At 39.8% G+C, this 27,740-nt stretch overlaps 1 protein-coding gene across 2 annotated transcripts in view; it reads left to right on the plus strand.

The window, feature by feature from the left end:
• LOC109675964 (isoleucine--tRNA ligase, cytoplasmic) overlaps positions 1 to 27,740 on the plus strand; it is a 78,242-nt gene that overhangs the window by 10,761 nt on the left and 39,741 nt on the right. The window contains exons 6-15 of one of the 2 annotated variants that reach the window (XM_074052429.1): positions 15,592 to 15,709; positions 18,007 to 18,154; positions 18,749 to 18,836; positions 19,066 to 19,126; positions 21,954 to 22,049; positions 22,849 to 22,971; positions 23,564 to 23,655; positions 24,266 to 24,364; positions 26,213 to 26,339; positions 27,467 to 27,540. In XM_074052429.1, the coding sequence (XP_073908530.1) occupies positions 15,592 to 15,709; positions 18,007 to 18,154; positions 18,749 to 18,836; positions 19,066 to 19,126; positions 21,954 to 22,049; positions 22,849 to 22,971; positions 23,564 to 23,655; positions 24,266 to 24,364; positions 26,213 to 26,339; positions 27,467 to 27,540 (1,026 nt within the window). The remainder of the gene's footprint in view (positions 1 to 15,591; positions 15,710 to 18,006; positions 18,155 to 18,748; positions 18,837 to 19,065; positions 19,127 to 21,953; positions 22,050 to 22,848; positions 22,972 to 23,563; positions 23,656 to 24,265; positions 24,365 to 26,212; positions 26,340 to 27,466; positions 27,541 to 27,740) is intronic. The other variant, XM_074052430.1, reaches the window with a different exon arrangement.

Below are 27,740 nucleotides of genomic sequence, written 5' to 3' on the forward strand. Positions count from 1 at the left end.
AAATGAATAATTTATTTTTAAGTTGCAGGTGTTTTGCTAAATGTCAAAAAGATTAGGGCTGTTGAGCACTTAAATGTGGTTAGTGTGAGAAAGTGAATTTTTTAGTTGAAAGAATTGAAATGTCTAAATTTTCAAAAATTAAAAATTACAGGACTGGGGGCATGGCTTAAGTAGAGTACCTGCCTAGTAAGTAAGAAGCCCAGACTTCAAATCCCAGTATCACCAAAAAAACAAAAAACAACAACAAAAAAAAATTGGCATGTAGATATGTAGATGAGGCTAGCACCTACCATGTCTGTCAGTATAGTTGTAAATCCTAGTCCTCAATTTGTATAAAATAGGCTTGGATCTGGAGGAAAAAAATTTTTTTTATTCAGTTATTCACATGTGCATACATTGTTTGAGCCATTTCTCCCCCTACCCAACCCCACCTCCCCACCTGCCCTTGCTTCCAGGCAGAATCTGTTCTGCCCTTCTCTAATTTTGTTGAGGAGAAAGCATAAGCATTAATAAGAAAGACAAAGCATTTTTGCTAGTTGACATAAGGATAGCTATACAGAGATTCCTCACATTGCTTCCATGTACAAATGTGTTACATCCCAAGTTGATTCATCTCTAAATGACCGTTTCACTAGTTCCTGATCCCCTTCTCATTGAATTCTACTGCTTTAAGGTTTCTGTATTACTTCCTCTGCAGAGGGGACATCAAATACTTTCATGTTTTGGGTTTCTTACCTATCCAATACCACTGTGTGTGCTTTCCCTTTATCATGTGACCCAGGTCCACCCACACTTCTGTATTTGCCCTAGATCTAAAGTCTGCATATGAGGGAGAACATACAATTTTTGGTTTTCTGAGCCTGGGTATCCTTGCTCAGAATGATGTTCTCCAGCTCCATCCATTTACTTGCAAATGATAAGATTTCATTCTTCATGGCTGAGTAAAATTCCACTGTGTATAAATACCATATTTTCTTAATCCATTCATCAGTAGTGGGGCATCTTGGTTGTTTCCATAACTTGGCTATTGTGATAGTGCTGCAATAAACGTGGGTGTGTAGGTGCTTCTGGAGTAACCTGTGTCACATTCCTTGAGTATATCCCCAGGAGTGGTATTCCTGGATCAAATGGTAGATCCATGTTTAGATTTTTAAGAAGCCTCCATTTTATTTTCCAGAGTGGTTGTACTAGCTTGCTTTCCCACCAGCAGTGTACGAGGGTTCCTTTTTCCCCACATCCTCACCAACACCTGTTGTTCGTGGTGTTTTTTGTTTTTTGGTTTTTGTTTTTCTTATTATTTTATTATTCATATGTGCATACAAGGCTGGGGTCATTTCTCCCCCCTGCCCCCACCCCCTCCGTTACAACCCACTCTGCCCCCTCACCCTCACCCTCACCCCCTCAATACCCAGCAGAAACTGTTTTGCCCTTATTTCTAATTTTGTTGTAGAGAGAGTATAAGCCATAATAGGAAGGAACAAGGGTTTTTGCTGGTTGAGGTAAGGATAGCTATACAGGGAGTTGACTCACATTAATTTCCTGTGCATGTGTGTTACCTTCTAGGTTAATTCTTTTTTGTCTAACCTTTTCTCTAGTTCCTGGTCCCCTTCTCCTATTGGCCTCAGTTGCTTTTAAGGTATCTACTTTAGTTTCTCTGCGTTAAGGGCAACAAATGCTAGCTAATTTTTTAGGTGTCTTACCTATCTTCACCCCTCCCTTGTGTGCTAAAGCTTTTATCATGTGCTCAAAGTCCAGTCCCATTGTTGTGTTTGCCCTTGATCTAATGTCCACATATGAGGGAGAACGTATGGTTTTTGGTCTTTTGGGCCAGGCTATCCTCACTCAGAATGATGTTCTCCAATTCCATCCATTTACCAGCAAATGATAACATTTCGTTCTTCTTCATGGCTGCATAGAATTCCATTGTGTATAGATACCACATTTTCTTAATCCATTCGTCAGTGGTGGGGCATCTTGGCTGTTTCCATAACTTGGCTATTGTGAATAGTACCGCAATAAACATGGGTGTGCAGGTGCCTCTGGAGTGACCTGTGTCACAGTCTTTTGGGTATATCCCCAAGAGTGGTATTGCTGGATCAAATGGTAGATCAATGTTTAGCTTTTTAAGTAGCCTCAAAATTTTTTTCCAGAGTGGTTGTACTAGTTTACATTCCCACCAACAGTGTAAGAGGGTTCCTTTTTCCCCCGCATCCTCGCCAACACTTGTTGTTGGTGGTGTTGCTAATGATGGCTATTTTAACAGGGGTGAGGTGGAATCTTAGTGTGGTTTTGATTTGTATTTCCTTTATGGCTAGAGATGGTGAGCATTTTTTCATGTGTTTTTTGGCCATTTGAATTTCTTCTTTTGAGGAAGTTCTGTTTAGTTCACTTGCCCATTTCTTTATTGGTTCATTGATTATGGAAGAGTTTAGTTTCTTAAGTTCCCTATATATTCTGGTTATCAGTCCTTTGTCTGATGTGTAGCTGGCAAATATTTTCTCCCACTCTGAGGGTGGTCTCTTCAGTTTAGAGACCATTTGTCCATCCTTTCTCTTAGGTGCTGAGCTCCTGGAGTTCTGCTGAGGAAGTCCTTGCCTATACCTATTACTTCCAGAGTGTTTCCTGCTCTTTCCTGTACCAACTTCAGAGTTTTGGGTCTAACATTAAGGTCCTTGATGTCAGTACAGGGTGATAAACATGGATCTAGTTTCAGTTTTTTGCAGACAGATAACCACTTTTCCCAACAACATTTGTTGAAGTGGCTGTCTTTTCTCTATCGTATATTTTGAGCGCCTTTGTCAAAAATAAGGTGGGTATAGTTGTATGGATTCATATCCAGGTCCTCTGTTCTGTTCCCCTGGTCTTCATGTCTGTTTTGTGTCAGTACCATCCTGTTTTTATTGCTATTGCTTTGTAATACAGTTTAAAGTCAGATATTGTGATACTTCCATCATTGCTCTTTTTGCTGAGTATTGCTTTGCCTGTTTTCGGTTTCTTGTGTTTACAAATGAATTTTAGGGTAGATATTTCAGTCTCATTTAATGTCATTGGGATTTTGATGGGAATTGCATTAAACATATAGATTGCTTTTGGTAGTATAGCCATTTTTGCTATGTTGATTCTACTAATCCATGAGCACAGAGATCTCTCCACCATCTGTAGTCTTCCTCTGTCTCTTACACAGTTTGTAGCTCTCCTTGTAGAAGTCATTCACATCCTTTGTTAAGTTTACTCCTTGGTATTTAATTTTTTTGAGGCTATTGTAAATGGAATTGTTTCCATATATTCTTTCTCAGTTTGTTCGTTATTGGTGTATACAAACACTAAAGATTTTTGTAAGTTGATTCTGTATCCTGCCACCTTGCTGTAGCAGTTTATGGTATCTAGGAGTTTTTGGGTAGAGTTTTTTGGGTCTTTCAGGTATAGGATCATATTGTCTGCAAACAGGGATATTTTGACAGTTTCTTTACCTTATTTGCTTTCCTTTTATTTCTTCTTCTTCCCAAATTGCTCTGTCTAGGAATTCCAGTACTGTGTTGAATAGGAATGGGGATAGTAGGCACCCTTGTCTCGTTCCTGATCTTAGGGGAAATGGTTTCAGTTTTTCTTTCAACATTAAGTAAGATGTGGCTGTATGTTTGTCATATATAGCCTTTATAATGTTGAGGTACTTTCCTTCTACTCCTAGCTTTCTTAAGCTTTTATCATGAAATGGTGTTGGATCTTGTCGAAGGCTTTTTCTGCATCTATTCATATCAAATGGTTTTTGTCTTTACTTCTGTTAATGTGCTGTATTACATTTATAGATTTAAGTATATAAAACCATCCCTTCATCCCGGGAATGAAGCCAACTTGGTCGTGGTGAATGATCTTTCTGGTGTGTTGTTGGATTCGTTTTCCCATTATTTTATTGAAGATTTTTGCATCAATGTTCGTTAAGGAGATTGGCCTGTAGGTCTCCTTTTTGGAGGTGTCTTTGTCTGGTTTTGGGATGAATGTAATACTGGCTTCAAAAAATGAGTTAGGCAGTTTTCCTTCCCTTTATATTTTGTGGAACAGTTTAAGGAGAGTTGGTATTAGTTCTTCTTTAAAAGTCTGATAGACCTTTAAGAATCCATCAGGTCCTGGATTTCTCTTTTTTAGGAGATTCTTGATTGCTGCTTCAATTTCATTTTGTGTTAAGGATCTATTCAGGTGGTTATACTCCTCTTGGTTCAATTTAGATGTCATAAGCATCTAGAAATCTGTCCATTGCTTCAAGATTTTCAAATTTATTGTAATACAGGTTCTCAAAGTAGTGTCTGGTGATTTCCTGGATTTCCATGATGTTTGTTGTTATCTCCCCTTCTGCATTTCTAATCTTACTGATTTGGGTTTTTTCTCTCCTCATTTTAGTCAGGTTTGCCAGAGGTCTGTCAATCTTATTTATCTTTTCAAAGAACCAACTTTTTGTTTCATTGATTCTTTGTGTGTTTTGTTTCTTTCTTTTTCATTGATTTTGGCCCTTATTTTAATTATTTCTCTCCTGCTGGTTTTGGGATTTACTTGTTCTTGTTTTTCTAGGAGTTTGAGATATAGCATTAGGTCATTGATTTCAGATCTTTCTGTCCTTTTAATATATGCACTCATGGCTATAAGCGTTCCTCTCAGGACTGCCTCTGCTGTGTCCCATAGATTCTGTTAGGTCATGTTTTCTTTTTTTTTTTTTTTTTCTCCCGCCTTCCCCCACCTCCTCCCTTCCCTCACTGCCCCCTCCCTCTCCCCTCCATCCCCTCGCTACCCAGCAGAAACTATTTTGCCCTTATCTCTAATTTTGTTGAAGAGAGAGTATAAGAAATAATAGGAAGGACCAAGGGTTTTATCCAGTTAAGATAAGGATAGATATACAGGGAGTTGACTTGCATTGATTTCCGGTGCATATGTGTTACCTTCTAAGTTAATTCTTCTTGAACTAACCTTTTCTCTAGTTCCTGGTCCCCTTCTCCTATTGGCCTCAGTTGCCCCAAAGTATCTGCTTTAGTTTCTCTGTGTTGAGGGCAACAAATGCCATCTAGTTTCTTAGGTGTCTTACCTATCCTCATACCACCCTTGTGTGCTCTTGCTTTATCATGTGATCAAAGTCCAATCCCCTTGTAGTGTTTGCCCTTGATCTAATGTCCCCATATGAGGGAGAATATATGATTTTTGGTCTTTTGGGCCAGACTAACCTCACTCAGAATGATGTTCTCCAATTCCATCCATTTACCAGCGAATGATAACATTTCGTTCTACTTCATGGCTGCATAAAATTCCATTGTGTATAGATACCACATTTTCTTAATCTGTTCATCAGTAGTGGGGCATCTTGGCTATTTCCATAACCTGGCTATTGTGAATAGTCCTGCAATAAACATGGCTGTGCAGGTGCCTCTGGAGTAACCTGTGTCACATTCTTTTGGATATATCCCCAAGAGTGGTATTGCTGGATCATATGGTAGATCATATGGTAGATTTTTAAGTAGCCTCCAAATTTTTTTCCAGAGTGGTTGTACTAGTTTACATTCCCACCAACAGTGTAAGAGGGTTCCTTCTTCCCCACATCCTCACCAACACCTGTTCTTAGTGGTGTTGCTAATGATGGGTATTCTAAAAAGGGTGAGGTGGAATCTTAGTGTGGTTTTAATTTGCATTTTCTTTATTGCTAGAGATGGTGAGCATTTTTTCATATGTTTTTTGGCCATTTGAATTTCTTCTTTTGAGAAAGTTCTGTTTAGTTCACTTGCCCATTTCTTTATTGGTTCATTAATTTTGGGAGAATTTAGTTTTTTAAGTTCCCTGTATATTCTGGTTGTCAGTCCTTTGTCTGATGTGTAGCTGGCAAATATTTTCTCCCACTCTGAGGGTGGTCTCTTCAGTTTAGAGACCATTTCTTTTCTTGAACAGCAGGTTTTTAGTTTTATGAACTCCCATTTGTCTATGCTATCTCTTAGTTGCTGAGCTGCTGGGGTTCCATTGAGAAAGTTCTTCCCTATACCTATTAATTCCAGAATATTTCCTACTCTTTCCTGTACCAACTTTAGAGTTTAGGGTCTGATACTAAGATCCTTGATCCGTTTTGAGTTAATATTGATATAGGGTGATATTCATGGATCTACTTTCAGTTTTGTGCATACTGCTAACTAGTTTTCCCAGCAGTTTTTCTTGAAGAGGCTATCTTTTCTCCATCGTATATTTTTAGTGCCTTTGTCAAAGATAAGTTAGTTATAGTTGTGTGGCTTCATATCTGGGTCCTCTATTCTGTTCCACTCGTCTTCATGTCTGTTTTTGTGCCAGTACCATGCTGTTTTTATTGTTATTGCTTTGTAATATAGTTTGAAGTTGGGTATTGTGATACCTCTAGCATTGTTCTTTTGACTGAGTATTGCCTTGGCTATTCATGGCCTCTTGTGTTTCCATATAAATTTAACCGTAAGTTTTTCAATCTCTTTAATGAATGTCATTGGAATTTTGGTGGGAATTGCATTAAACATGTAGATTACTTTTGGGAGTATAGACATGTTTACTATGTTGATTCTACCAATCCATGAGCATGGGAGATCTCCACTTTCTATAGTCTTCCTCAATGCCTTTCTTCAGAAGTGTATAGTTTTCCTTGTAGAGGTCTTTCACATCTTTTGTTAGGTTTACACCTAGGTATTTGATTTTTTTTGAGGCTATTGTAAATGGAATTGTTTTCATATATTGTTTCTCAGTCTGCTCATTATTAATGTATAGAAATGCTAATGAGTTTTCTGTGTTGATTTTATATCCTGCTACCTTGCTATAGCTGTTGATGGTGTCTAGGAGCTTTTCACTAGAGTTTTTTGGGTCTTTCAGGTATAGGATCATATCATCTGCATATAGGGATATTTTGAAGTTTCTTTACCTATTGTATTCCTTTTGTTCCTTCTTCTTGCCTAATTGCTCTAGCTAGGAATTCCAGTACTATGTTGAATAGGAATGGAGATAGTGGGCATCCTTTTCTAGTTCCTGATTTTACAGTGCTTCTATGGTTTCTTTTATTTCTTCTTGTGCTTTTTCAAATTCTCTATTTTTGTTTTCTTGGAATTTCTTGAATGTCTCCTGTACATTTTGGTTGAGCATAACCAGTATCATCTCTATAAAATTCTCATTGATTACCTGTAGTAGTTCTTCTTTTAGATTATTCTTGTTGGCTTCATTGGCTTCTTCAGCATAGTTTATCTTCATTTTGTTGGAGTCTCGATCTGAGTATCTGTTTTCTTCATTTCCCTCTGGTTCCTGTACTAATTTTTTCCTCTGGGGCAACTGGTTTCCCTGTTTTTTCTGTCTTCCCATCATTGCCCTTGGTGGTGTTATTGCCCCGTACTGTGTGCAAGTAAGTATTTTCTAGGTTGTAATAACAGCAATGGAGATATTTAGAATGGTAGGTTGAGAGGAGAGGGAAAAACAAGTAAACAAAGAAAAAAACCAAAACAAACAAACAGATTTCAAAGTTATAAACAGGGAGAGATAGTGTACTAATGAACAGTAAGCTGAACAGGCATTAGAGAGACAGAGACAGGATTGAGACAAAAATAAATAAATAAATAAAAATAATTTTTAAAAATTAAAAAATCTCCAAGTTCAAATGCAGTAAAGTTTCAGTCTTAACAATTTTGGTGTTAGTCCCTCAGTCTCCAATCCTGGAGATGGTGTGTCAGAAATAGTTCTGTTGTTGTCTCATCAAAGGGGAAAACAAACAAACAAAACAAAACAAAAAAACACAAAGTGTCCCAAGTTCAAATGCAATACAGTTTCAGTAAGTTTTTCAGCATGCAGGTGTAGTTCAGTTGTTGGCTTATCCAAGGTAAGGAGAAAAAAAAGAGTCTGGATACAGTTCTGTGAATGGCTAACTGAGGTTGCAGGTCTTCTGCCTACTGTTGTCAGCCTGCTGTTACTGGAGGCTTTATTTATGCAGATCTCAGAAGTAAACTTAACACTCACCTAGCCCTGCAGGCTTTGTTTACTTAGAGTTCTCCTGGGCACAACCGCCACTGCTACAAGCTTTTCCCTTTTCCAAGCACACTGGGGGAGGTGATGCTGCACCCACTTTCTCAGACCGGCGTGTTTATTTACAGCTCACTTGGGAAGTGGGCCTTCCCCCTCTCCTGTGGAGTTTTCCTCTCACTGCCACTTTTGAAAGCTTTGCCGCTCCTGGTTGCTGCTGGGTGTGTGCCGCCACTCCTGCATTCTCTGGCCCGGCTTGTTTATTTACAGTTCTGTGAGGCACTTCCCCTCCCCACCTCTTCGATGCTCAGGGCGCCCTGCCCTCTTTGCTACGTGTCTTTTTTGTTGTTATTGCTTATTATTCAGTTTTTTTTTTTCCCTGGGTTGGGGGTCAGTCTTTCCAGGGAGCTGTGCTGATTTGGCCCAGGGTTGTCTGTGGGAGTACTGCGTGATGCTTAGCTCACCTGCGGTCTGCTTCTTCCCAAGCGGTCTCGGTGCTGGCATCTGGCGGCAGTGCGGGAGCCCTACTGGTTTCTCCATATAACGTGAAGTGGGAATGCTATGCATAGGCTGCAGGTGTGGAGGAGTCAAAGTTTTGCCTCTTCTCGGTAGTTTTCCGGTAAGGAGTATCTCCAGCGTCTCTCCAAGATTTTACTTTAGGAGGCACGCTTTCTGCTTCCTCCCTCTAGCCACCATCTTGGAATCTCCAGGTTCTGTTTTCATTTTAACTTCCAGGAACCTTTTAGTTTCCTCTTTTATTTCATCAATGACCCATGGATCATTGAGCAATGTGTTGTTCACCTTCCAACTGTTTGCATGTTTTTTATTGTTGTTTTTGTTGTTGAGTTCTGGTTTTAATGCATTGTGTTCAGATAGAATGTATGGGATTATTTCTGTTTTCTTGTATTTGCTGAGGCTTGCTTTGTGCTATAAGATATGATGAGTTTTTAGAAGGTTGCATGGGCTGCTGAAAAGAATGTATATTGTGCAGAAGCTGCATGAAGTGTTCTGAAGACCTCAGCTAGGTCCATTTGACCTATGGTATGATTTAGTTCTAGGATTTGTTTATTGATTTTTTTGCTTATATGACCTGTCTATTGGTGATAGGGGGGTATTAAAGTTTCCCACTATCACTCTGTTGGAGTTTATATATGTTTTTAGGTCCTTCAGAGTATGTTTGATGAAATTGGGTACAATGACATTGGGTGCATATAGGTTGATAATTGTTATTTCCTTTTGGTGTATTTCCCCTTTTATTAGTATGGAATGTCCTTCTTTATCTCGTTTGATCAATGTAGGTTTGAAGTCTACTTTGTCAGAGGTAAGTATTGCTACTCCTTCCTGTTTTCTGGGGCCATTGGCTTGGTAAATCTTCTTCCAGCCTTTCACCCTAAGCTATTGCTTGTTTCTGTCGATGAGATGGGTCTCCTGTAAGCAACAGATTGTTGGATCTTCTTTTTTAATCCAGTTTGTCAAATGGTGTCTTTTGATGGGGAAATTAGGTCCGTTAACATTCAGTGTTAGTGTAGATAAGTATGTGGTGACTCCTATCATTTTTTTGTCTTTGTTGTTTAAGGGTTTGCTTGTGTGCAGCTTGATCAATGTTATTCTCTACCTTCTTGCCTTTTCTTCTCCTGTGGTTTGGTACTTCCTGTCCTTTCATGGTTTTGTATGCTTTCATTTTCTGTGTGCAGGATTCCTTGAAGATACTTTTGTAGTTGTGGCTTGGTGGTCATATATTGATTTAGTTTCTGCTTATCATGGAAAACTTTTACTGCTCCATCTATTTTTTTTTTATTTTTATTTTATTCCTATATGCACTCCATCTATTTTGAATGATAGTTTTACTGGGTAGAGTATCCTAGTGTTGAAGTTATTTTCGTTCAGTGCCCTGAACACCTTATTCCATGCTCTTCTTGCTTTTAAGGATACAATTGAGAAATCTGCTGTGATTTTGATGGGTTTACCTTTGCATGTTACTTGTTTTTTCTCTTACAGACTTTAGTATTCTTTCTCCATTCTCTCTGTTTGTTGTTTTGATGATAATATGTCATGTGGTAGTTCTATTTTGGTCAAGTCTGTTTGGTGTCCTGGAGGCTTCCTGTACCTGATGGGCGTACTTTTCTCTAGATTTGGGAAATTTTCTGTTATTTTGTTGAATATATTACAAATATCTTTTGCTTGGATCTCTTCTCCTGCAATACCCATGATTCTCAGGTTTGGTCTTTTGATGGATTCAGTGAGTTCTTACATATTCCTTTCACAGATCTTTTTTTGTTTGTTTCTTTGTTTGTTTTTGTTGAAGAGAGAGTATAAGCAATAATAGAAAGGAACAAGTGTTTTTGCTGGTTGAGATAAGGATAGCTATACAGGGAGTTGACTCACATTAATCCTGTGCATGTGTGTTACCTTCTAGGTTAATTCTTCTTGATCTAACCTTTTCTCTAGTTCCTGGTCCCCTATTCCAATTGGCCTCAGTTGCTTTTAAGGTATCTGCTTTAGTTTCTCTGCGTTAAGGGCAACAAATGCTAGCTAATTTTTTAGGTGTCTTACCTATCCACACCCCTCCGTTGTGTGCTATCGCTTTTATCATGTACTGAAAGTCCAATCCCCTTGTTGTGTTTGCCCTTGATCTAATGTCCACATATGAGGGAGAACATACGATTTTTGGTCTTTTGGGCCAGGCTAACCTCACTCAGAATGATGTTCTCCAGTTCCATCCATTTACCAGCGAATGATAACATTTCGTTCTTCTTCATGGCTGCATAAAATTCCATTGTGTATAGATACCACATTTTCTTAATCCATTCGTCAGTGGTGGGGCATCTTGGCTGTTTCCATAACTTGGCTATTGTGAATAGTGCCACAATAAACATGGGTGTGCAGGTGCCTCAGATGTTGTTCTGTAGTTGTCTCATCAAAGGGGACACATAAAGTAGAACAAAACTGCACAAAAAAAAATACCCACAAAGTGTCCTAAGTTCAAATGCAATACAGTTTCAGTAAGTTTTTCAGCATGCAGGTGTAGTTTGGTGGTTTTCTCATCAAAGGTAGGGAGAGAGAAGAGAGAAAAAAAAAAGAGTCTGGAGACAGTTCTGTGAATGGTATCTGTGGCTGTGGCTTGCCTGCCCGCTGCTGTCAGCCTGCTGTTGCTGGAGGTTTTATTTATGTAGATCTCAGGGGTAAGCTTAACACTCATCTGGTCCTGCAGGCTTTGTTTACTCAGAGTTCTCCTGGGCCGAGCGGCTGCTACAAGCTTTCCCCTTTCCAAGCACACTGGGGCAGGTGACACTGCACCCGCTTTCTCAGGCCTGCGTATTTGTTTACAGCTCACATGGAAAGTGGGTCTTCCCCCCTCTCCTGTGGAGTTTTCCTCCCACCGCCACTTTTACAAGCTTTCCGGCTCCTGATTACTGGGCAGTGCTGCTGCTCCTGCCGGCCACCATGTTTGTTTACAGCTCACGTGGGAGGTGCGTTTTCCCTTCTATCCTGTGGAATTTTCCTCCCTCCACCATTCTCACAAGCTTTCCTGCTCCTGGCTGCTGGGCGTGCGCCCCCGCTCCCGCTGGAGCCTCTCTGGCCCACCCGGCTTGTTTATTTACAGTTTCGGGAAGGATTCCCTTCCCCCAATCTTTGGCACTCAGTGTGCCCCACCCTCTTTCCTGCGTGTCTTTATTGTTCTTATTGCTTATTACTTAGTTTCTCTTTTTTCCCTGGGTGGAGGTCAGTCTGTCCAGGGGGCTATGCTGCTCTGGCCCAGGGTTGTCTGTGGGAGTACCGTGGTACCGCTAAGCTCACCTTGTCCGCGTCTTCCCAAGCTGTCTGGGTGCAGGCGACTGGCGGCCCGGGGGCCCTCCTGGTTTCTCCATTTAACATGAAGTGGAGATGTTTGTGCAGGCTGGAGGTGTGGAGGGGTCAAAGTTTTGCCTCCTCTCGGTGGTTTTGCCTGCAAGGTGTGTCTCCAGCGTCTCTCCAAGATTTCACTATAGGAGGCACGCTTTCTGCTTCCTCCCTCTAGCCGCCATCTTGGAATCTCACAGGTCTTGAACTATTTGACTAATAGCTCTTCAGTTTTTCCTTTAATTTCCATTTCTTCAGGTTCTGAGATTCTGTCTTCTGCTTGTTCTAGTCTGCTGGAGTGGCCTTCCATTGTGTTTTGTAGTTCTGTTTCTTCTTTTTTTTTTTTTTTCTGAGGTTTTCTGTGTTGTGGGTCACTTCCTCTTTAATATTGTCAATTTTCAGCCTTAATTCATTTATCTCCATATTTATGGTGTTCTCTGTTTCACGTGGTATTTATTTAGGGCTCCTATGAGTTCACTTATTTGTTTTTGTGTCTTCTCATACTCTTTATTTTTGTTGTCTTGGAATTTCTTGAGTGCCTCCTGTACATTTTCATTGACCTTGTCTAATAACATCTCCATAAAATTCACAGTGATTTCTTTCTTCAGGGTGTTCTTGTGGGCTTTTTTGGGTTCCTTAGAATAGCCTATCTTTGGTTTTTGGGGGTCTGGAATTGGGTATCCGTTTTCTTCATTTCCCTCTGAATCCTGTACTAATTTATTTTTGGTGGAACAATGGTTTCCATCCCTTTTTCATCTTCCCATCATTCCACTTGGTGCTGTTTCTGTCCCTGTTCTGTGTATAATTTAGTATTAGCTAACTTACAATATTAAAACTAGTGAAACCAAGAAGGAAGGAGAGAAAAGAAAAAGAAAAATAGAGAACCAATGAAATCAACTGGGAAACATGATAAAAGTGAGAGCACACAAGGGAGGGGTGAGGATAGGTAAGACACCTAAAAAATTAGCTAGCATTTGTTACCTTTAATACAGAGAAACTAAAGCAGATACCTTAAAAACAACTGAGGCCAATAGGAAAAGGGGACCAGGAACTAGAGAAAAGGTTAGATCAAAAAGAATTAACCTAGAAGGTAACACACACGCACAGGAAATTAATGTGAGTCAACTCCCTGTATAGCTATCCTTATCTCAACCAGCAAAGACCCTTGTTCCTTCCTATTATGGCTTATACTCTCTCTACAACAAAATTAGAAATAAAGGCAAAATAGTTTCTGCTAGGTATTGAGGGGTGAGGGGGAGGGGGAGGGGGGGAGTGGATGGTAAGGGAGGGGGTGGGGGCAGGGGGGAGAAATGACCCAAGCAATTTAAAAAATAAAAAAAAAGAAAAAGAAAAAGAAATCAACTGGGAGAGAGGGCAGACTAACAAACAGTAAACAAGACAAGCACTTAGAGAAAAAGGGGAAAAAAATGGAGAACCAAAGAGATCAACAGGGAGAGATGGTGGACTAACAAACAATGAACAAGACAAGCACTTATAGAGAAAGAGAAAGAAAAAAAAGAAAATGAAAAAAAAATTCCAGGTTCAGGACCAATAGAATTTCAGTCTTAGTAGTTCTGGTGTTATTCCTCCAGCATCCAGTCCTGGTGTTGGTATTTAAGCAGTAGCTCCCTGGTAGTCTGGCCAGGTGGTTGAGTTGGGAGATGAGCTTTGTGAACAGCTATCTGCCCTATTTCAAGCAGTGGCTCATCTGCCACCTACTGTCAGCTGGCTTTTTCAGGCTCTGTTTACTAAAAGTTAGCAAGGATAGCTGCCCCTTCCCCCTTCTCCGGGGCAGTGGCTTCTCAGCCCTCTACTTCTCCAGGCCTTGTTTACTGAAAGTTCAAGCAGCTCCTTGCCCCTCCCCACTTCTCCTGTGCGCTCAAAGCACCCTGCCCTCTCTGCTGCATGTCCTTTTCTGTTCCTTATTGTTCAGTTTGTTTGTTTTTTTTGTGGGGTGGGGGTCAGTCTGTCCAGGGGGCTATTCTGGTTTATCCCAGGGGTGGCTGTGGGAATACTTTGTGCCACTTATTTGCTCACCTGTTGGTGTGCGTCTCCCAAGCACGTTTGGAGCCGGCGTCTGGAGGCATGGGAGCCTTCCTGGTTTCTCAGTGTAATGTGGTGTGGAGAAGCTTTGTGTGGGCTGGGGATTTGGGATGTTGGGGTTTTGCTTCTTGGTGGTTTTTTTTCTGCCAAGTGTGGCTCCAGTGTCTCAGCAAGACTTTTGTTTTATGGAGCTCACTCTGTCTGCTTCCTCCCTCTAGTCGGCCTGTTGGATCCCTCTTCAGAAAACAATGTTTAAGGAGTCTTGGAACCAAGTGTGGTGGAGAATTAAGAATTTGAGGCCAGTCTAATTTATATAACAGGACCCTGTCTCCAATGACCAAGGATTGGGGATGTAGCATGTGTAGGGCCCCGTGCTGCATCCCCAGCACCACACACACACACACAGAGCGTCTTGGTATTAGAATGCCTGTTATCCCCAAGGAACATAAGGCATAAATTAAGGCACATAGACCAACAGGGAATGTAGAAGTAGTAGGCAATATGTTTATAATAATGACAGCATTAATAGTGATGATAATTTTGAGTATTATCAAGTATTTCCACGTGAATTTCCCATGTGGTCTGGAGAGTACCATGGGTTGGGCCTTGATTGGATTCAGACTCTGCTTGAGATAAAGGCAAGTGTGACTTGTTTGAACTCACAGCTAATTTTATGGCTCTTTTTTAAAATTTTATTTTATCATTTTTACATTTACTTACATAAGTATACATTATTTGGGCCATCTTCCCCCTCCCCTCCTTATGGCTCTTATGCTTAAATGCTGGTCATTATATCAAATCTGTTCTCTTCCTTTACTCTGATTAATGCAAAAGATATAATTTAAATTGAACTTAAACTTGGGGATTTTTATTTTAAGATGGTATCTCACTATGTAACCCAGACTGGCCTTGAAGTGTGATCCTCCTGCCCCAGCCTCTCAAGTGCTGAGATTACAGGCATGCATGCACCACCACACCCAGTGAGAATTTTGTTTTAAAATACCAAGTTTGTTTTTTTTTTTAAGTTTTATTTAAGCCCATGGGAATAAGGATTACAGGAGTGAGCCACCAGCACCTGGCACATTTGCCTTTCTCAATATTATGTTATGAACATCCTTCCATGTCAGTAGAGCCTAGCTTTTGTTTACTTGATTGGTTGCAGTACTGAGATGAACTCTTAACACTAAGCTACATTTGCAGCCCTGATAATAGCTTTTTGGTTTGGTTTGTTTTTTGGTGGTACTGGATGTATATGGCCCTGCACTTGCTAGGCAGGAACACTACTACTTGACTCACACCTTCAGCCCAATAATACCTTTTTTGTTTTGCTGGGACTGGAATTTGAACTCAGGGCTTCGAACTTGCAGAACAGGTAGTCTGTGGCTTGAGCCATTCTTCCAGTCCATTTTGCTCTGGTTATTTTGGAGATGGGGGTCTCTTGAACTATTTGCTCAGATTGGCCTCAAATATCAGTCCTCCTAATCTGAGCCTCCCAAATAGCTAGGATTACAGGTGTGGGCCACCAGCACCCAGCAATAATATTTTTAATGTCTACATTTAGATATTAATGTTGTAGCTTACCAACAAGTCCTCAAATGGCACATTTATTTTTTTTCCACTTCTGTAGACAAAAACACTAAATAGAAATTGGCATAAATGTTTGCATTTGAATAAATGGGTTTTGGATATGTCATTGTAAAACTTCATCTTTTAACTTGCTAGGTGGGTCTTCAAACAACTCTATGATAAAGGCCTTGTTTATAGAGGTGTGAAAGTCATGCCTTTCTCCACCGCATGCAGCACTCCCCTTTCTAACTTCGAATCACACCAGAATTACAAGGTATGTGAAATGCTGAGTTATCTTTCAGCACTGAGGCTGTAGGTCGAATGGCTGTGACCAGGGTAAAATTCTCAGGTATTTCTGATGTGGAAGTTCAGCCCCAGGCATTGGTCACTGGGCAGTGCTGTACAAAGACTCTGTTAAGCATAAAATTGAGGGATCTTCCCCTGTTGGATATCTGATTTGCCTTTTGCAGTATGATTTTTGGTTGTTTTTGGTAGGACTGGAGTTTGAACTCACAGCTTTGTGCTATAATATATCTTAATGTGATCAATTTTGCTTGTTTTGACCATGTGTTTGTGCCTCTGTCATCAATAACAGATCCAGTTCTGGCATCCTTTCCTCCAGTCTCCATTTCTTCAGGGCTGCTGGCTGGGGTGATTTAATGCCTTATCTGTGATCACTGTTTGGAAGAAAAAAATTCTGGGGGGTGGGTTCTGGGTTTGAACATGGAGCCTCTACCAGCCACTCTGCCAGCCCTTTTATGTGTTGGGTGTTTTCAAGATAGGATCTCGTAAACTGTTTGCCTAGGCTGACCTTGAACAGAAATCTTCCTGATCTCTGCCTTCTGAATAGCTAGGATTACGGAAGTGAGCCACTGGCACCCAGACCCAATTCCTTTTATAACAGCTCTTCATGACTTAATTATCTGGTCAAGCCCCATCTCTTAATACTATTACATTGAGTCTTGGGTTCCAAAATAGATATTTTGGGGAGACACAGATTTAAGCCATAAAAATCTGGCTTTGAACTCAGGGCCTCCCACTTGTGAGGTGGGCACTCTACCAGTTGAGCCATACCACCAGACAGCAAGTCTATTTTAATCTGAAGGTCTCTTTCCTCCTACTCCCTCTTTTTTTCTCTTCCCCACCTCTTTTATAATTCTTTGCAAATCATTGGTTATCTGTGCACCCAGATAAAGTAAAAAAGAACCATATCATCGTACCAAAATCTCCTTGCTCACTGTCCCTTCAGCTTAGCTGCCTACCATAATAACCATTATCTTTATTTCTGATGCATTGATTTTATTTTTTTTGGTGGAACTGGGGTTTGAACTCAGAGCCTCATGCTTGCTAAGCAGGTGCTCTACCACTTGAGCCATTATGCCAGCCCTGATTCATATTGGGTATTTTCAAGATAGGGTCTCAAGAACTATTTGCTTCAGCTGGCTGCAAACTTTGATCCTCCTGAACTCTGCCTCATGAGTAGCTAGGCATAAGCCACCAGTGCCCAGCTCATTTTTTATATCTTATATCTTAGTACTTATTTTATATCTTATATCTTAGTACTTATTTTATATCTTATATCTTAGTACAACTAACTGTAGTTAGTTGTCTTGTAGTATTTTCTGTACTCAAAAACATCTTGTGTTATCCCGTGACCTAAGAGGGCTATTTTAAATGTAATGGAGGCCATTAAGTGTTCTCTAGGCAACCTTGAAGAATCATGCATTTTAGGTTCCTTTTGCATATCCCCATCACTAGTGGTTAACTGCTACCTAGTATCTCTCACTCAAGGACTAGCAACCCTAAAATCTTTTTGAAATGAGAAATCTTTGGCTATTTCCTGCTGGTATTGGGGTATAGGCCTAGGTCAGGAGTCTTTTGTTCTTGCTCTGTGTTGATGGCGACAGCTGGGATTCTTTAGGGATCGTAACCAACAGTAGTTGTGTAAAAGAAAGAGCCATGCTCAGAGTTTGGCAGAGTTAGCTCTTGAGCTGTATCACTTGTAGTTTACAACCTTGCTCTCTGCCCTCTATATTTTATGTATATTGTAGTTTGCTTATTTGTGTCCTGTCTTACATTCTGAAAATTAACCCCCGTGTTGAATTTGGTGTTTATTCTCACATATTTTTATACTTCCATTATCTACATAAGTATCTCAAAACACTGTATTATATTCTGCGTGTTTTTAAAATCACTGTGCTCCTTCTGCACCTTACCTTGTGTGTTAAACATTATGTCTTAAAGATTCTACGTGTGATATGGGTAACCTTGAGTTTGTTTGCTACCTTCCATATGGTGTTTTTATAAAAAAGCAGATGATCTTCACTTTATGCATTCTTTTTTTATTTTATTTTTATGTTTTGGCAGTATTGGGGTTTGAACTCAACTTCATGCACACTAGGCAGGCACTCTAACACTTGAGCCACTCCACCAGTCCAGGAAACACTCATTTTAAGTGTTCATTTTATCCTGAAAATATATATATTTTAGTCCTGTTTAAGATCAGTTCCCTTTTATTACATTTCTGTTATTATGGATTTATAGAAAATACTTTCCCTTGATTTACTTCAGGATGTTCAAGATCCTTCAGTATTTGTAACTTTCCCATTGGAGGAAGATGAAAATATATCTTTAGTTGCTTGGACAACCACTCCCTGGACTCTACCTAGTAACCTTGCTGTATGTGTTAATCCAGATATGCAATATGTAAAGATTAAAGGTAAGTGTGAGCCTGGTTGCTTGTGATTAATATTGACGAGACAATTTTCTATTTGGGGAAAGTGGAAGCTTACATTTCTTTTTGAAGTAAAACATTCTAACATGTTCAATGCCTGTTACAAATGGTTAAAATGATTTTTTTTTTTTTTGGTGGTACTAGGGCTTGAACTCAGGGCCTACATCTTGAGCCACTCTACCATCCCATTTCTGTGAGGGTTTTTTTGAGATAGGGTCTCAAATGTTTGCCCAGTATGGCTTCGAACTGCAATTCTTCTGATCTCTGCTTCCTGAGTAGCTAGGATTATAGGCGTGAGCCACCGATGTCCAGCTAATGTTATGATTTTTAAACATTCTCTTATATTGCCTTTGGAAGGAGAAAATAAAGGTTAATTTCCCTAAAATGGATAGAGTGCCAGCTGCCTTACTGAAACGCAGTGCACCATGGTGTTCTTTTTAGTGCTCCTCTATGAGTTCTGGGCACACTAGGTGCAGGTGATAATGAAGCTCCTTAACAAAAGAAGTATGTCTGATTCGTGTCGTCTGAGTCAGCCAGTCTGTATATAACTGAGTTCCACTTTTTCTCTTGCTCTCATAGATGTTACCAGAGGAAAATTGTTCATTTTAATGGAAGCCAGATTATCAGCCCTCTACAAGTTGGAGAGTGACTATGAGATCCTTGAAAGGTAATTACTTAAATTAGTTTTCTCTCTCTCTCTCTCTCTCTCTCTGTCTCTCTGTGTGTCTCTGTGTGTGTGTGTGTGTGTGTGTGTTTAGTTTTAAAAAGAGACAAGCTTTATTTTCCTAAAGCTGTGAGTTTTAAGTCCTAAGTATAGGAGCAGCATAACCAGAGAATGGTGACTTCATTTGACTGAAGCCTCATTCCTTTGATTTTAACCTTTCTCATTTTTCCAGATTTCCTGGTGCCTATCTTAAAGGCAAGAAATACAAGCCTTTGTTCGACTATTTTATGAAGGTAAGCTGAGGGACCACTAGCTACTCAGCAGCTCTTTACTTCCATTACTTTGATAACTGAAGTGAAGTGATGAGTGGAATTTAAATTGTCTTATTGTTATGCTGTTATCATGAGTGTGCCTAAATCCACAAGTCTACTTCAGGATTATCAAAATTAAATTTTGCTGCCTTCTTATTTTAATAATTAAGATTATGTGGGGATTGTTTAAATCATTTTCTCAAATTACAGAAGGAATAACTTTACATTTGATTGGATTTAAATGTGTATATTTTCATTCCCTATTGTGTACCTGGGGAACTTTTTTGAGTTATTCTCAAAAAAATTTAAGATAGTTCTCAGAATAAAATATCATATGTAAAACTAAATAAAATTCCTTCAAGAAAGTTGACATGGTAGGTGGTTTAAATCTAGGCACATATAATAGCTCATACATTTAGCACCTTAGTTCTCTTCAGAGTCATAAAGCCATTTTATGTGGTTTTCATTTTTTAACAATGGAGAATCCACAGCTATAGCTGAGTAACCCACCCACTACCATCAGGAAAGAACACGGTAAGCAGAAAATTCTCCTTGGTCCTTATTTAAAAGCCTTGTAATAAGATCATGAGAAATACCCTCAGGCCTGGCTTTCACTCTGATAAGAATTGCAATCAGTCAGACATATCACTTACATCGGAACCCAGGACGCAACACCTGCTGACCCTCACAATTCTTGTTCACCTTGGAAAGAAATCAGTTGATGCTGGAGAACTTTACCATTTGTGTCCTGTACCCAGGGTGTCTGTTATCTATCTGTAGTTTTCTCCACACTGTTTGGTTTTTTTCTCATGTTGGGGGGATGGTACTAGGGTTTGAACTCTTGGCCTCATGCTTGCTAGGCAGGCACTTTGCCACTTGAGCCACTCCACCAGCCCATTTTTGTGTTGGGTATTTTTGAGATGGGGGGTCTCATGAACTATTTACCCAGGCCGGCTTCAAACCACAATCCTCCTGATCTCTGCCTCTCGAGTAGCTAGGATTATTACAGGGCACTAGCCACTGTACCCAGCTTTTCCCACTTTTAGCCATTTGCCGGCATTCTGGAGGAGACCTTGCCCTGCTTCTCAGCTTAGTGTGCCACATCCTGCTTTCTAATCACATCCCCAAATTCTCCTTGCCTTTCCCATCTCTGCCTTCTGCATTAAGTGTTCTTCCCATTTTAAATGTCTTTCACCATTATTTGATTTATCTCCTGAGTTCAACTCACTCTTCAAGTCTGAACTCAGATGCCATCTAAAAGAAGCATGCTTCATTAGCTTCTTCCTTTGAAATATTTCCTGACTGATTTCTTTCTTGTATGTTATAGCATGTTCTCTGTCCAAAACCTTTTCTTTTGATCAAGAACTCTTTCTGAATCTTTTTCTGAATCTGTTGAGAACCTCAAGAAAGTTTAGCCCTCTCAGAACAATGCACATGGCCACACTAGAAAGGAATTTCAGCTAAAGTCGGGGGTCTGCCCAGAATAGGTTAAATTATTCATTAAATAAGCCTTCAGGAATAACTAAGCCCTTCAGTGAATTTTACACAGATACTGCAAACTCTTTGACTTGGGACAAAGTTGCCTAGTGTACACTGTTCTGAAATAATAAGTGAAGCTATGATTGTAGATTCTGCCATAGTGGCACCATTGCAGCCCTTGACCATATCTGCTGACCTGGCCAAGAAGGCTGCCCAACCTTGGCATGAATGGGTCCCGAGCTGAACCTTGAGAGACCAGGATGCAGTGAGGCCCTTTCTTCATGTATAGTAGGCCCATTTTTAAACTGTCAAGGACATACCTTTTAACACCTATCTTACCTTAACCTTCCAAAATGTTGCAAGGTTATTTGAGTTACAGCAATTAAAAAAAAATTCACAGTTAAAGTACTAAACAGAGATATATGATGTAGTTAAAAATAACATTGTATTCGATAAACCAGAAAACCTCACTTCAGGTGCAGGCTTCATCACTGTTAGTGTGACAAGTCACTTAATCTTTATTCTGAGTTTGCTCATCCGTGAAATGTAAATAAGACCAGAGTATTTCTAAAACATGGGAATACTAACACCTTTTTTTCAGAATTACAGGAATTGAAAATGAAAGTCATTTGTGAATGTACTTTTTACCAATGCAGAGAGGTAGGACAGCAAAGGGCCAGTTTAGCTGAAACAAAGGATATGTGGAAAGAAATATGAAGAGATAAAGGTTAAAAAAGTAGATCTAGCATTATATATACTAGTCAGATGTTATTGCTGCTCCAAAGAAAATCTAATTGAACACTTTCTTCCTTAATCTTCCTAAGTGGATACCTGTAGAACCTACTTGATTCCCCGGCTTGTTCTTTTCAAGATTTGCCTTTTATGAATGGACAGTTTGAGCTCACTTGAAAAGAAAAGGCGAAGCAAAGCACATGTGTTGAGTGAAAATATACTAGGAAGTGAATAATTTGTGGGGGTGAGAGAGCTTTGCTTGTTTGTGGATTTGTTGCTGGAGATTGAATCAAGGCTACACATGCTAAGAAGGGAGTGCATTTCCTGAAACTATGCTAAACTCATGCTGGGGCCAGGGTGCAGGTTGAGACTAATGAAGCCCAGTTTTATGTGGCCAAAGAAATTGGAAATTTTATCTGCAAGTGTAAAGATAATTGTGTCATGTGTAAAAGATGTATTGAATCAGCCTGTTTCTTCCCAACCTAAGTTACTCTGTCTCTTCTATCTCTGAAAATATACATGTTAAGCCTCTTTCAGGCTCTTATAATTTTGATGCAGTAGTATTTCATCCTGATTCTTGCCATCCTTTCTTTTCCAGTGTAAAGAGAATGGTGCGTTCACTGTGCTTGTGGACCACTATGTGAAAGAGGAAGAAGGTACAGGGGTTGTGCATCAGGCTCCTTACTTTGGTGCTGTGAGTAGCATAATCTTGCAGACATATTTATGAGAAGTAAATATCAGTGACTATTTTTTATGGGATGCTGTCACGTGTCTCCTCTAGTGCCTCACTCAGGACCGTAGAGTTAGCTTTTCTGGCTCATTGCCTCCAGGATGGCACATAAAACTTAATTCTGCCATTTTCATTCATCCTGAGGTGACTTCTCGAAGTCAAGTCCTGAGCTGTTGCAGACCACTGAAATCCTAGTACACCTGTCTGCCTTTCTCATAACACCCTGTTAGGGTGAAATGAACTAATATGTAAAGTGCTCAGAGCATCATCTGATATGAGCTCTAATTATTAAACCTCTTCAGCTCTATATCTGAAGCATCATGGTGCAAACCTGGAGAAGCTGTGCCATGTGCGACTCAGTTTACTTATTTAAAAGGGAATACCTTGGATTCAGATCAGTGTTGCCATCCTTCAGAGTGTCCCTTGGCTGATGGCAAGCCGTCATTTCATACTAAATAACTTCATTCCTATACTTACATTACTTTTGTGCATGTATACTGCTATTATAAACCAAAGTTGATTTAGTTTTAAAACTTTCATGAATCACTCGATAGTGGTTGGGAATATTGGTCTAGATGATCTAATCCTTATCCAGCTGTGAGGCTTTTGGGTCTGTAAATGGTCCTTGAGTCACCTTCAGTTAGGGATAAGTTGATTAGATATGTATATTAGAATATTGAAAAATTCTCTTATAAATCTATCACTTCATGCTTTCCTCTTTCCCCACACCCATCCATACACTATTTTATTCTTTCCCTCCCAGGATGACTATCGGATCTGTATGGACTTCGACATTATTCAGAAAGACTCACTTCCTATTTGCCCTGTGGATGCCTCAGGCTGCTTCACAGCAGAAGTGACACATTTTGTGGGACAGTATGTTAAGGTCTGTAGTCTGTAGGACATAGAAGGATGTTGGTCTGACTACTTCATCAACCAGTTTCTTCCTAGTAAGGAAATTAATGGAACTAGTTATTCTTCATTATTTGTAATTGTATTGTAATTACTCCAGGAAGTTGTTTTTACTTTGTTTCAGCACATAGATCAGCAAAGATATACATCATCAGCCACTCTCAAAAGTCTAGTATTTTTAGAAGTGTACTATAGTTTATGGGGCAGAATCAGAAAAAGTATATTCTTCTGTATGTTTCATGAAGCAGCCTTAGGATCTTGGGGCGATCATTTCTGATTGAAAACCTAAAATGTTATGGTATGGACTTCCAAATACTTAAGTGGTTAAAAATTATGGTTTTGTTTTGTTTTGAAGTGCAATGTTAGGGATTGAATCCTAGGCCTTGTGCATGCTAGGCAAGTGCTCTCCCACTGAGTAATAGCCCTAGCAGCCTGGATACATTATTTTTAAATAACGTGTTATTTTTATCTTTTATCCATAACAAAATGTCAGAATTTAGTAATGAGTATTGTTAGTAAGTATTGTAGGATGTTTAAATGACTAAATTTTTCATTTTTTTTAACAGGACGCTGACAAAAATATCATCAGGACCTTGAAGGAACAGGGCCGACTTCTTATTGCCAGTACCTTCACTCACAGCTACCCTTTCTGCTGGAGGTGAGAAGAGAAAAGACTTTTGTAGCTGGAGCTTCAAATTTATGGATATACTTGTGTGTGCCATGCCTTCATATTTGTGGTGTCCATCGCATGGGTATCATGTAGAGTTAGTGTTCAGAAATTGCCCTCTTCAATTTTTGGAGTTTTATGAATGCATGAAGTTGTCTCTTTCCTCAGGAGTTGTGTGAGAAAAAGACATACACAAATCTGTTTTGTGCTGTGGCCATATTTTTTTAGGATGAGAATCATCTCTGAAATTTTACAATGGAATTTATTGAGAAATTGGTATATCAAGTGTAAATACCCAGATGGATATATAATATTCAGCATTATGAAATTCAGTCCCTGCATTTCCTCCTCTGTGCTGATGTTCACATTATACCTGAGAAAACTGTCATCAACAGATCTGTGATTTTCTTTGTAGTCTTGTTCTTTATTGGCTGTTACCACTTTCTTGATATCATGAAGAGATATGGACAATTTTTTAGATTTAGAGTTTTGTAGGCTGAGTAGTAATGGTGGTAATGTTAATAAGAGGATAAAAACCAATCTTGCCTGGGCACCTGTATTTATCTTCTGACCAGCTGTATCTGCCTTTCTGCCTCCCTAGATCAGATACTCCCCTCATTTACAAAGCAGTACCCAGCTGGTTTGTGCGTGTGGAACACATGGTGGACCAGCTTCTGAAGAACAATGACCTGTGTTACTGGTGAGCATGAGCTGTGTTTCTTCACATTGTCCTTTGCAGGTAGTTAGTATAGTTTATACTCCCTCCAAAGTAACAGCCATCTCTTATTGTTTATTGTAATAGCTGCCTCTTCTGTATGTTAAGGAGTACAACATAGCATTTAATCTTACACAACAAAAGTAATATTCTTTTTTGTTTTTCTTTTTGTGGTACTGGGGTTTGAACTCAGGGCCTCACACTTGCTAGGCAGGCATCTTATCACTTGAACCACTCCCCCAACCCTGTCTTGTGTTGGGCATTTTTGAGATAGGGTCTCATGAACTATTTGCCTGGGCTGACTTCAAACTGCAATCCTCCTGATCTCTCCCTCCTGAAAAACTAGGATTATAGGCGTGTGCCAGTGGCACCCAGACTAGTAATATCCTTCTTAATAATATAGCATTTAAGGAAACGTTTGTCTTATTTAAAACATAATGGAAATAAGCAACTGCCACTTACATGATTTACAGAATGAAATGACTTTTTTAAATATACAACTTAATTTTTTAATTGGAAAAATACTGATTAGATATGTGGTAGATTCTACCATATATTACTCATAAAAATTAATTCCAGAAGGATAAAGAACTAATTAAAAGGATGGAATGACTTTGAGGAAAAAAATTTGGTTATGCTCCAAATCTGTGATCCTCATTTTCAGAATGAACATTATTTTGGTCTGTGTCTGCCAAAGCCATTTATACTTAACCATTTTGGGTGCTTCAGTTCGTGGAATAGTTGATGTCTCTTGTCCTTGGCTTATAGAGAAGCCAAAGCACAGACTTAGGATAGCCCAAGCAGTGTCCTTTCAACTTGTGTGCAAAATGAAACAAGGCTCGAATATATGTGTTTCAGAAGAATGCTTTTCACTGAGAGTTTAGAGTTTGCTCTGTGCTTCTCTAGGACACAACTAGACTAAAACACTGCATTTGATTTTGAGAGAATCAGGAGAACCTCAGGGCAGTAAAGGAAATGCTTATAAACTGTAGCTTTCTAATATTTCCTAGCTAAGTCATCTTCATTTCCCAAAATACAGCTTTTTCTTTTTTTTGGCAGTACTGGTGTTTGAGCTCTGGGCCTACACCTTGAGCCACTCCCCCAGGCCTATATTTTTGTGATGGGTATTTTCAAGATAGGGGACTCTCGAACTATTTGTCCAGGGTGGCTTCAAGCTGTGATCCTCCTAATCTCTGCCTCCAGAGTAGCTAGGAGTACAGACATGAGCCACTGGTGCCTGGCAGCTTTTGCATTTTTAAAGCTATAAGCTCATTAGTTCCCCACAAGTGTAAGTTACTGAGTAGAATAGAATGCTAGTAAGATAGCCTGGAGAGGCTGTGCACATAGGAACTGAGCTTTATAAGGAAGGATGGTAGATGCGGTGCCAAGGGAAGAGGATAGCTTGGAGCTTGTGGGGTGGAAGAGTACCCTGGTTTAGCCTGGTGCTCCAGCCTGATTTCTGCTGGAGCTGAACCCTAGGGATAAGGAGCAGTGGGAGGGATGGCAGAGGGAAGGAGAGCTGCATGGCAGCAGAGGCAATTTAGTGAGGAACTGCATGCTGAGCAACTTGCTTTATTTCTAGAGCCTAAAGTGCAAGGTTGAGGAAGACCAGAGAGGAGGCAGAGAGTAGCTGCATGTGTATGCTATGGATCATTGGTGGCACCCAGACTTGCATATACTGGTGCTGTCCTTTCAGAAGATAATGTTCTGGCAGTAAGCTCAGTGTTTGCACAGTGTTCACTTCACAAAGCATTACACAAAACTTGTGTGGATATAAATTTATAGTTATGTCTTACTAACGTTCTTACATGATTGGTGATTTGTTTATGGCAGGGTTCCAGAGTTTGTGCGAGAAAAGCGGTTTGGAAATTGGCTGAAGGATGCACGTGACTGGGCAATCTCCAGAAACAGATACTGGGGCACCCCCATCCCACTGTGGGTCAGTGAAGACTTTGAGGAGGTGAGGTGGGGTCGTTTACCCTTGTGTTGACTTTACTTATGCCATGTGAATGTGGCATAAATTTTTCCTTAAATGTACCTTTAAATTTTTCCTGTGTAAGGTGAAGAATATAGTTTGTATTTTTCTCAGGGACATCTACACATCAAATGTTTCCTTCTTGCATTGCTTTGCTCTCCTCCCAACACCCCCATATTTAGTTATAGCATTAACTTAAGGTTAAACTGACCTTGTAGATAATTAAAAGGGGAAACATCCAAAAAAAAGTTAACACACCTTCTAAAATTGTGTGTGTAAAGATTTAGGTAGACAGATAGGCTTATTTCCATGGGAGGACCATCTGTCCAGTGCTGAGAACTTTGCAACACTAATGAGCGGTGGCATCCAGGGATTTCTAGAGTTCCTATAGGGACCTGTAAGGCAATAGTGAAGTAGCTGAGTCAGAGCCTTTCAGTTCTGAACACAAGGAGAAGAGAGAGGTCATGAGTGCCAGTAGGTAGCAGAAGCCTGTTCCCTGAGGGACAGCTCATAGTCGCTGCTAGTGGTGTAGCACCTGTGAGAAGATCATCCCATTCTAGGTGCCCCAGCTGGCTCCTTCTCTCAACTCCTTACCCAGACATAATCCTAACATTTTGTGATTTAGGCTGATTATTTTGGTATGATTCAAGCATAATAATTTAGCTCTACTTTTTCTTGTGAAGATTCCAGTTAAAGACCCAGATTTAGGTTCTAGGAAGAAACTAAGATGCCTTAGAACCATAGTCTAGAGTATTTTACTTAATGCTGGTTGTTTTGGACAACGATTTGTGTATAGTATATCCTCCAGAAGATAGCTGTTTAGATGATGGCTATGAATGTTTAAAATCCTCTTTATATAGGGACCCTCTGATAGTAGGGATGGGTAACAAAGTAGAAAAGTCAGCACTTTGTTTTTCAGAGACCAGCTTGTGGCCTTTTATGAAGTAAGCCATCCATATTGGTGATAACTGTCCTTCAGCCCAGATTGGCACATTAATGAGCTTTTAAAAGATATCAGAGATTTCTAAAATGAAACATGCCCGCACTCACATTAACTCAGCATGCTCTCTTTGGCTCTAAAGTGCTTCTGTTTTGAACTCTGTTTATGGCAGGTAGTTTGCATTGGGTCATTGGCAGAGCTTGAAGAACTGTCAGGAGCAAAGGTCTCAGATCTCCACAGAGAGAGGTCAGTTTCTGAATGTTTGACTCAATTCAGTCCTAACATCTTGTTAAAACACGATCTGCAGCAAATTTCAGATCTGCACTCATACAGCACTAACTTGTTAATTACATGTAAGTGGATGCTGGCAGTATAACATAGCAAACTATTTTAAAATCGGAGTAGGAAAGAATGAGAAGTACAGTAAACATGTAAGCCAATGACAT

The sequence above is a fragment of the Castor canadensis genome, chromosome 13 (genome assembly GCF_047511655.1).
Source record: "Castor canadensis chromosome 13, mCasCan1.hap1v2, whole genome shotgun sequence".
NCBI lineage: Eukaryota > Metazoa > Chordata > Mammalia > Rodentia > Castoridae > Castor > Castor canadensis.